Source organism: Curcuma longa, chromosome 12, assembly GCF_044706935.1.
Source record: "Curcuma longa cultivar G26 ecotype Majalengka, Jawa Barat chromosome 12, ITB_CL_G26_1.1, whole genome shotgun sequence".
NCBI lineage: Eukaryota > Viridiplantae > Streptophyta > Magnoliopsida > Zingiberales > Zingiberaceae > Curcuma > Curcuma longa.
In genome coordinates this window covers 8,631,514-8,642,674 of record NC_133872.1, presented here as the reverse complement: position 1 = coordinate 8,642,674, position 11,161 = coordinate 8,631,514, and the positions used below count along the sequence as shown (strand labels likewise).

Below are 11,161 nucleotides of genomic sequence, written 5' to 3'. Positions count from 1 at the left end.
CTAAGGGCTTAATTATCACCTTGTCCTCTTGAACATGATTTTAATTATCATCTTTATCCTTGCAATTTGTCATGCAACTCCTCTACCTTTTGCACCTTCTTCAATAATCTTCTTCTTCAGCAGCAGAAAAGATGAAATCCACCACTCCAATATTGTGTACGATCAATTTCATAATTATAAAAAGATAAATAAAAAAATTATAATTGATCATTACCAGGATTACCTTCTTCAGTAACCAATAGATAGAATGGACAGTTCTAATTTTGATGGAGTTAAATCAACTATGAATTTTTTTTTTCCGATAGAAGTTTTTCAACCATATCCTTTATTATTGATACACGAGAGTGACTCCACTTCCATCGAAAATTTTGAAGAATAGCATTCAGGCTATTGGGTTTTATAATTGGGACATGGATCCATACTTACAATACAAAATAAATGATTAGGGGCTTTGAATCATAAAACCAATTACTGATCAATCAGTAATTCACCTCTCAATACAGGCTTTTGTGATGGAATGCATATTATATGAAGGGGGATTAGGGGTGTAGATTCTAATTCAGTTCCTTAACATTAATGGACTATTAACATATTATAAGCTTTAAGTTAATGATCTCAAGATGAATTAATTGTCTTATAAATGATGATAACTAGATCAGGTAATAAATTGATTTAGTTGGATGTATCGCTTTACTTTCAGCAAATACCAAAAATACTAAATGAAAAAGATCAAGAACCCTAATCCAATGTCATTGTAAGCTATAACGGTAAGTTGCAAACACCTAAAACCCTAAATGAAATCTTTGGTTGCCAGTGTACCTCCTTAAATTGTTACACTGACTTCACATGCTCTTCAGGACAAAATCCTAAACCCTAAAACATAACTTTGATAGAACACCCTTTTGATGTTTTAAAAAGAAAGAACACCCTTTGATTTTTACCTATTAAGTATTCAAGATCAAATACAATCTTGCAATGCAACTCATTGGTGGTACCTATCAGACATGAGGTGCTATGCTATTTTAAGCATAATGTGTGGTCTTATTAATTTGCAGCCAAAGAAGCTCTCAATTTCAGTTTAAAAGTAGAGGGGGGTTGTATCAGCAGCAGAATACATCTAGATTTATTAGCTGCTAAGATCAATCGACATTATGACTAGTCATCACAATTACAATTGGAGAAGTAAAACAGATGACTACCATTTTGGTTCAAGGCGCACTACTGTTCTTTCCTTTTGGAATCCTTGAGCTGCCCCTTCTTGCGAATACTCATGCAGAAGCTTAGTCGACATTGGTCAACCATGGATTCGGGAAATAGTGAAATCAGACACCATATGAGTGAATGGGGCCAGTAGGGTGAGCATCTTGGCTCGTAGCCTATCCATCGAAGAGCTGCACGAGCATAACCGTCTGCTGATGGGACGAAGAAGGAAGATCTCCTGATGGATGTCATCTTAGTAGCCACATACAAGGGCACCTGCATTCCAATCCAGAAACTAAGTCATGTACATGCATGTCAAATGCAAGAAAACAATAACCCAACAAGCTTTCAACTAGGATAATAAACAAGAATTAACATACTGTGTTCCCTCTAGAATAGCGAGTTGTAGTACCCAAATTGTTTTTGGAGGAGCGTAAATAAAGACGTAGAGGCATACATTTAGATACGAGTGTACACAGTACGCATTCGAAGAAGAGACACGTATATACACGATAATTAATTTCTATGCTTAAACTTAGAAGTGCAACAATTCATTCAATACAGAGAACATTCTTAGAGATACAGTCAGATTGTTTCAGTGTGGCAATAATCAGATAGATACTTCTATCCATTTAAGAACTGCACTACTTATTCTTTTCTTTTTACGACATCGTAGATCAGATTAGTGATGAGAAAGATAAGATTTAAACTAATGTATTACTACATCTTCCAAACATAAACATAGATATAAAACAAACATATCCATTTTTTTATTTAACTGGATATTTGGCAGAAGCAATAGGTACCAATCTCATTGTAAATACTCCGAAGTGTTAGAATATACTGATCCACATGAGAGAAGACTTCCGCATTGAACCATATAATTCAACCTTTCATGGTAATAGCATCTAGCAGATGGAAAGAGTATATGAATCTCACTTCCCAGAGTTCTAATAGCCAAGTAACCGAGGTAGAGGAAAATAAAAGTGGCAGGAAATACTCTAGAACCTAGAGCACTTGTGCCACTGATTTTTCAGGTGTCCTATTTCAAATGGAAAATGGCAAACAGATGAGAAATTCAATCTAATAAAAAAGAAAGAATTGCCAATAGATTGGCAATAGAATGATTGTCCAGACTCTATTTCCAATTTTGTTTCCTATATCAATTCACCACCACTTCTGTGTGACCAAAGATGATCACATACAAGACTTCAAACCGATATAGGAAAATGACAGAAACGGGCGAGAAAGTAAATCTAATAAACAAGAGAGAATTGCTAATAGATTGACAATTATTCTAATGATTGCCTGAACTTTCTTTCCAATTTTGTTTTCTCTGTCAATTCACCACCATTTCTGTATGACTAAAAATGATCACATACAAGTTTCAAGCAGAAACAGGAAACTGAAAGAAATAGGTGAAAAGTTAAATCTAATAAACATGAGAGAATTGCTAATAGATATATCATTAGAATGACTAATAGATATATCATTAGAATGACTAATAGATATATCATTAGAATGATTGTCTGGACTTCCTCCCCAATTTTGTTTTCATTGCCAATTCACAACCTTTTCTGTATGACAAATAATACAAGACTTCAAGCAGCAAACTATTTTTGATGGAAATTCTATATGGAAACAAACTGAAAAGGCTTTTCGTGATAGATTTTAAATGTGCAAACATCAAGTTGAATCTATTGAGCTGTGCTTGTAACTAAATTCTACTATTATTATTTGATGGTATCTGAGTATATTTATCATGTTTATGGAGGAAAAACATTAAAGTGAAGGACGCATCATTGAGCACATTCAAAGCCATATCATGTCATCTGCAGAAAAGGGAGGCTAGAGAAAAGTAACAGATATCTTGCAGAATATATCGAACTGTTTGAATAGTACCTGGCACTGCACATCTATTCCCATCCCTTTGTATTCAACGTATAAGCATCTTGATAATTGATCAATGTACCTGAAAACAGTATTAAACACCCTTTTTCAAACAAAAGATCGCATAGGCTGCAAGCAACCCAAGTTTAGCAAATAAAAAAGAAATAAGAGAAGTACATCTTCATGTTAGTCCATAAAAGCACTTTAACTCATGCAGCAAACGAACTTGCTAAACTTTTCGATCAAAGATCAAGAAAAAGATGCATAACACGACAAGCTTAAGCTTTACAGAAAGGTTTCCCATCAAAATTCCTTGTCCCAGACAGACACTGTTATCAGTTATAGGCTTGCTTGAATCATCCCATATAAACTAGTGTTCAAATCAGTTCAATATTATCAGGGCGGCAGTAAAGAGGCGCAATGAATCATGGAAAAAAATAGGAACTCAGATCTTACGCTTTCGTTGCAGAATAAACAGCGAAGAGCGGATCAGAAGGGATGACGTTAGCGGCACCAGAGCCGATGTTGACTATTGCGCCCCTCTTCCTTTCCAGCATGCCCGGAAGAACGGCCTGCGCGATCTTGGTCATTCCCTCCACGTTCACCTTGATCAGGTTACTCAGAAGCTCCTCATCCAGCTCGTGCAAGAACTGCGCATAGGGGTACGCGACGCCAGCGTTGTTGACGAGGATACCGACATCTAGCCCCTTGATGGCCGTCCGTAGGCGGGCGACGCCTTCGGAGATGTCTCCGGAGAGGTCGAATACCAAAATCTGGACGCGAACCGCGGGGTACGCGGCTCCGACGGCATCGGAGACGTCGCGTAGCTTGTCAGGGCTACGGCCGACGAGGACGAGGTTGAGGCCCTCGCGGGCGAGCTGGAGGGCGAAGCTCCTCCCGATCCCATCGGTGGAGCCCGTGACGACGGCCCACGATCCGTAGCGGCGGAGGTTCTTGCCCGGGCGGAGGAAGGTGACGAAGACCCAGCGAAGGGCGAGGAGCGAGATCTTGAGGAGGGCGAGGAGGCCAATGGCGGCGAGGAGGAGAAGCCAGGCCGGCGAAGATTGGAGGTGCTCGTGGAAGGAGCATGTAGCCATGTCTTGTGGGGGAAGAAGCAGAGAGAGAGAGAGAGAGAGAGAGAGAGAGAGTGAGGAGTGCCCAAAGAGGCAAGGGGATATTTATACTCGATTGAACTAAAAAGGAAAGAGCGGAGCGGGCACCGGGCAGGGCTCCCACGAAACGTGCGTGGCAAGCCAAAGCCAAAGAGCGTGAGTCGATGCAATGAAACAGAATTACGTGGGAGATTTTATTCGTAAAAATATCTTTATTTTTAATATTTTAGAAATATGTTGTTACACTTTTATAGTAACAATCTCATAACTATTATAATTATAAATCCTTAATTATTATAATATAATATTATTAATATTATCAAAATTAAAATATTTATATTATAATAATTATAAATCATAATTATATATTTTTTTAAAAAATACTCAATTGAATAAAAAAGAAATTACTAGATCACAACTATTACCGTTCTAACAACCATAATCTCATAATTATTAAAATTACATAATATAATAGTTACAATATCATAACTGTTACAACTATATAATAACTATGATTCTATAATTATTATAATATAATATTATTAATATTGATTAAAATTAAAATATTTATATTATAATAATTATAAATTATAATTACTATGATAACAATGAATAAGAATATATGAATATTTTGCAATGTTGGTGATGGAGCAATAAAACCATCTATCAAATCAAAAGTTAATGTTACCCCACGGACGGACGGACCGGATCTCACTAAACTTATAGAATTAACACACAAGTTAATGCTTGTTTTCTTTGTATAGTTAGCTATTCACTAGTTAAATTTCACAATCACTTCAGTTGAAATTTACTTTAGCCCCACACGATCGGTCTCATGTCAATCTGTGAAAAGGTAAATCAGAAAATTACAATCGACTGAAGGAGAACATTACCTTAAATTTCATAATCACACACTTTATTATATTTGGTGGAACATCTTGTATCATTAATGTCATCATTTATAGTCTTGACTAGTTTAGATCGATTAGCCATGTTGACTAAAACTATCTATCAAATGTTGAGAATTATTGAATCAAATTATGTTAAATCACCATGTTATTTTGTTTCCCTTTTATTACATTCTTACTCACAATAGATTAATTAATTTCAAAATTAATTTTAATTTTGAAAAACCAAAATGTATTTCCTTTACATTTCTCATAACTTTTATAACTACTAAACCTTTTTAAAACTGCTATCAAAAGAAATGATGCCAAAAGCTCAGGTAAATGATATTGTTGTTTGGTTAAGGAGCAACTTAGTAAAGTTGGTCCATTCAACGATGCTAAAGAGATCTAGACAAGTTGATTGAACTACACGAAGAAATCACTGACTTGAGAATGTTAGTGCAAGGAATATCAGATAATCGAACTTGAGTTTTGATGTTAACAAAAAAATTTCAAGTTAAGCCTTGGTGAGTTAATGTATTTGTTAAGTACGTAGGCCTTAATAGGAAAGCCCTAGTAGCTCGAGTGGATCATATACCAAGCAATGGAAGCCTTAGTAGATCAAGTAAATCAGATACTAAACAACGGAAGATTTAGCAGATCAAGATGATTAGACACTAAGCAGAAAGTCTAGATGGATTAGCGAGATCGGATATCTGACAAGAAGGACTTGATGGGTCAAAGGATCGGACATCGAGTCAAAGGAAATCCTGATGGGTTGAGTGATCGAACACTAAACAGAGGAAGCTCAAACAGATGAATTGGACCAGATATTTGACAAAGGATAAATAAATGTAAGCTTATGTAGTGACGAGACGCTTCTAAAAAGAAGGGCAAGTAAGGATGTGTCCTCTTTAAGGGGACGAACTTAGACATTAATCCGACTAGTATCCTACTGCACTGTCTATGTGTCGATGAATACTCCTCTTCGATAACCTTTGTTTTCATAAAAAGGATAGTAATGTGTTACCACACCTTTACACTTGTAAGAGGTTTTCTCTTCCTCCGAAAAGATTTTCTGAAGAAAAAATTTAGTTGATTGCTCACTCATAAGCGATCCTTGATTGTGAACCTTAGAATAGCAGTCGGTGGTTGTGAACCAAGTAAAAAAATAAATGAATTTTTGTTGTGTTACTTGTTTATTTCTACTGCATTTTCTCTCGAAAAAGGAAAAAAATTTACGAGCGATATTCACCCCCTCCCCTTCTATTGCTTTCAATGGTCCTACAATTAGTATCAGAGCAGAGATACTCTGAATTGATGCAACCACCACTCGAGCAATTTCACTTTTTTTTGTACAACTGTCGAAGTTATTTTATATTTCAGTAGCATTACTTACCCAACACCAAGTCTTGGAACATTCTTTAATTTTATTTTTCTAGCAAGCATTATATGACCCATCAAGAAGGGTACAACGTTGTTCGTTCTCCCCTATCCAATGGTGACAACTTCGAGTACGGGAAGGGACGAATAGAGTACTAGTTGAAAACCCAAATAGAAATGTGGATCATTATCAAAACTAGATTCACACTATCGGTCAATGAAATCAGAGAAAAATTTAAATGCGAAAAGTGAACCTCTAACATCAAGAGACAAATTGAAGCCGACGCTAAAGTTACACAAATCCTATAGTGCAACCTAATCAAAGAAAAACTCAACCACATCAGACCATTCATAATTGTCAAGGACCTTTGGGACAAACTGATCGAGCTCCACGAGGGAACCAACGACACTAAGGTAATGAAGCGTGATTTGTATTTAAATAAATTATTTAATCACAAAATACAGGATGGTGACTCCACGAGTCAACTACACGCCCGAATCAAGGACATCATAAACAAACTACATTCAATCGAACAACCAATGGAGAATCAAAATATAATAAGATACGCCCTTAAGGTCTTTCCTTAAACACTTTGTGGACATCTATGGTAGATGCATACAAAGTCTCTAGGGGACCTTTCCACAATTAGGTTAGACAAGCTTTTTTGTAAATTCGAATTGCATAAACATGCTAACTTGAGTCAAGTTGAGTAGGGTATTTCTTTGATTGTAGGGCAAATCAAGAGCAAGGAGTCCAAGTCGAAGTCTTGACCGAAAAAATCGAAATCCGAAGACGAGTCAGATTCAGACAAAGATGATGAGGAGCTAACGGAGATGATCAACTTGGTCCGAAAATTGATCAAGAAGAAGAGCTTTACCAAGAGGGAACTCAAGAAGGTGATCCAAGTAAAAGGCAAACAAACATGTCCGAACAAAACCACTAAACTCAAGACGGAGGTGACTTGCTATGGATGCAACCAAAAGAGTCACTACAAATCCGAATGCCTGAACTCAAAGGGAACCAAAAAGAAAAGGAAGAAGAAGACGTTGAAGGCCACGTGAGACGAATCATCCTCAAAAGAATCAGACATGGAGGAATTGAAGCAAACAAGCTTCATAGCTCCAATGGCGAAGGAAGACGTAGTCGAGTCCAAGTCAAGCAACGGATCCAAATTCAAGTTAGACCAACAAGACGACGAGGTAACATTTCCACTAGTTGAAAAATTATATACAATTATAACATGCTTAATTATGAAATTAGCTAAGTCCAAGGAACGGGTTAGGTCATTCTTTAAGGAGAAGATCGACTTTAGTCCCTCGACTAATCAAGTTCAAAAAGGAACCTCAATTCAAGTTCAAAAATTTGAGGAAGAAAATTCTCTCTTTAAAGGTCGGGTTGAAGAACTCAAGGGTGCATTGGAAAGGTTCATTTCGATAGGGTTGAGTATGCGATTAAAACTGAACCAGACCGAATTAACCGAAGCCAACAAATCAAATTTTTTTGAACTAATCGAACAAATCAAATTTTTTCAAACTAATCAAACCAACCGAATCGATAAAATATCAATTAATTCGGTCGAAAATCAAATTAACCAAAATAATCAAAATTTTCAAATATTATGGTAGATTTATCGATTTTTTTATTTTGATTTATTCGATTTATTCAGTTTAATCAAATATGAAATTTTAAAGCCAAATTGAATTAATCGATATAATCCATTTTTTTAGAAAAAAATCTGAAATTATGAAATAATCAAACTGAATTTGTATAACATGTTTAATTATGAAATTAGCTAAGTCCAAGGAACGGATTAGGTCATTCTTTAAGGAGAAGATCGACTTTAGTCCCTCAACTAATCAAGTTCAAAACGGAACCTCAACTCAAGTTAAAAAACTTGAGAAAGAAAATTCTCTCTTTAAAAGTTGGGCTGAAGAACTCAAGGGTACGTTGGAAAGGTTCACTTCGATAATATTGAGTATCAAGTAAAATCGAACCGAACCGAATTAATCGAAACCAAACAAATCAAATTTTTTCAAGCTAATCAAACCGATCAAATTTTTTTAAACTAATCGAACCAACCGAACCGATAAAATATTGATTAATTTGGTCGAAAATCGAATTAATCAAAATAATCAAAATTTTTAAGTATTACGAGAGATTTATCAATTTTTTTATCTTGATTTATTTGATTTATTCAGTTTAACCAAATAAGGAATTTTAAAGTCGAACTGATTAATCGATATAACTGATTTTTTTAAAAAGAAACTTGAAATTCTGAAATAACCGAATTGAATGATTCGGTCAATTTGTTCGATTTAACCGAATTTTTGCTCACCGAGTTATGTACAACAAATTAGAACTTGGATTCAAAGCTAAGACTAGACATAAAATCTACATGTCATTAGTTAATCGATATGTTAGAAAACAAGTCCAAACATAGAGCCTAAAAGCATGTTTAATAAATAAAGTAGGACTTAACCAATATTGGATCCTCAAGAATAAAGTTCATTACTTAAATAAAAATTATCAAAGTTTTGATCCAAGGGAGACAATAAGAAATTTGTCTCATTAATTGAGTAATTTTTGCATGCTTGTTTGTTTTTAATTTTGTTTAATTTCATCCTCAAGTTAAAATGGCTAGATAGGACTAGAACGACAAGATAGGAAAAGGAGTCTCTTGATCTTACAACATAGTATCAGGACGCGGTGAACTAATAGTACATTAGGGATATTTAGAAAAAGTGCATATCTAGACTGGATAAGACGTATCCTACCTGATGCACCTAACTAAGTGGAATTAGTTGAAGTTAACTCACCACATCCTAAACTAATTAAATCAAGGTTTAATATTAAGTTGGTTAAGTGTATGATTTCTTATATTGGCTTTGTCTAAAGAAATAGTCGTTGATCCGATTAAGAAAGCCTCTGAGCCTCGCCACAACTTGGAAGTCTGTTTAAGAAATGTACAATTAACTAATCTAAAACTAAACCCGAATATAACCCAAGATCAAATACCTTTTCTAATTCAAACCTAATCTTAATCAAGTAAAATTTTAAAAAAATATCTCACATAATGTAACGACCCGGCCCCTTAGCGGCCCAATCGGCGGTCAGCGGCCCCCTTGGCGACCCCTATGTCGTCAACGACCCTCGGCCGTGTCGTTAACCACCCGGGATTATCTCACATAACCCAAGATCAAATACCTTTTGGCTACCAGGATTCAAAATTCTAGTACTTATCCTGGAAGTAAAGTTTGAATCCTGGGGGAGGCAAAAAATCCACTGGCCAGGGGTGGAAGTCCTAGTGAGTAACGACACGGCCGAGGGTCGTCGATTGACGACATAGGGGTCGCCAAGGGGGCCGCTAGTCGGGCCGCCCAAGGGACCGCCGATTGGGCCGCCAATTGGGCCGCTAGTTGGGCCGCCCAAGGGGCCGAGGGGCCGTGTCGTTACAATAAAAAGGCGCCTTTTTATTGTAACGACCCGGCCCCTCGGCCCGGGGCGGCCCAACTAAGCGGCCCAATTGGCGGCGGGGCGGGCGGCCAACTAGCGGCCCCCTGGCGACCCACGTCATCGATCGACGACCCTCGGCCGTGTCGTTACTCACTAGGACTTTCCACCCCTGGCCAGTGGATTTTTGCCTCCCCCAGGATTCGAAACTCTAGACCTCCAGGATAAGTACTAGAGTTTCATGAGCCAAGCGACTCACTTGGCTACCAGGATTCATAAACTCTAGTACTTATCCTGGAGGTCTAGAGTTCGAATCCTGGGGAGGCAAAAATCCACTGGCCAGGGGTGGAAAGTCCTAGTGAGTAACGACACGGCCGAGGGTCGTCGATTGATGACATAGGGGTCGCCAAGGGGGCCGCTAGTTGGGCCGCCCAAGGACCGCCGATTGGGCCGCTAGTTGGGCCGCCCAAGGGGCCGAGGGGCCGGGTCGTTACAAGCTCTCACTTGGCTACCAGGATTCATAAACTCTAGTACTTATCCTGGAGGTCTAGAGTTCGAATCCTGGGGAGGCAAAAATCCACTGGCCAGGGGTGGAAAGTCCTAGTGAGTAACGACACGGCCGAGGGTCGTCGATTGACGACATAGGGGTCGCCAAGGGGGCCGCTAGTTGGGCCGCCCAAGGGACCGCCGATTGGGCCGCTAGTTGGGGCCGCCCAAGGGGCCGAGGGGCCGGGTCGTTACAATAAAAATGCGCCTTTTATTTAACGACCCGGCCCCTTGGGCGGCCAACTGGCGGTCCCTTGGGCGGCCCACATTTTGGCCCCCTGGCGACCCCTATGTCGTCGATCGACGACCCGTCGGCCGTGTCGTTACTCACTAGGACTTTCCACCCCTGGCCAGTGGATTTTGCCTCCCCCCAGGATTCGAACTCTAGACCTCCAGGATAAGTACTAGAGTTTATGAATCCTGGTACCAAGTGAGAAGTGCTCACTTGGCTACCAGGATTCATAAACTCTAGTACTTATCCTGGAGGTCTAGAGTTCGAATCTTGGGGGAGGCAAAAATCCACTGGCCAGGGGTGGAAAGTCCTAGGAGTAACGACACGGCCGAGGGTCGTCGATTGACGACATAGGGGTCGCCAAGGGGGCCGCTAGTTGGGCCGCCCAAGGGACCGCCGATTGGGCCGCTAGTTGGGCCGCCCAAGGGGCCGGGTCGTTACACATAACCCATAAAGCTAC

The 11,161-nt window shown here is 38.7% G+C and overlaps 1 protein-coding gene across 1 annotated transcript; it reads right to left on the bottom strand.

Moving 5' to 3' along the window:
* Window positions 1-1,103: 1,103 nt before the first annotated feature.
* Window positions 1,104-4,187, bottom strand: LOC141843663 (very-long-chain 3-oxoacyl-CoA reductase 1-like). Its single transcript, XM_074731720.1, has 3 exons — window positions 3,547-4,187; window positions 3,103-3,172; window positions 1,104-1,476 (listed from the first exon to the last, which is right to left on the bottom strand). Exons 1-3 carry the CDS (start codon window positions 4,185-4,187, stop codon window positions 1,219-1,221), a joined length of 969 nt encoding a protein of 322 aa, XP_074587821.1. The 3' UTR covers window positions 1,104-1,218.
* Between the last annotated feature and the right edge of the window lie 6,974 nt (window positions 4,188-11,161).

Bases quoted from the DNA above. Each gene is read 5' to 3' on its own strand.
- LOC141843663 (XM_074731720.1), bottom strand. From the start codon at position 4,187: ATGGCTACATGCTCCTTCCACGAGCACCTCCAATCTTCGCCGGCCTGG. The intron at 3,173-3,546 runs GTAAGATCTGAG...TACTGTTTTCAG, and splicing joins GTTTATTCTGCAACGAAAGC to GTACATTGATCAATTATCAA. The intron at 1,477-3,102 runs GTACTATTCAAA...ATTGGAATGCAG, and splicing joins GAATAGATGTGCAGTGCCAG to GTGCCCTTGTATGTGGCTAC.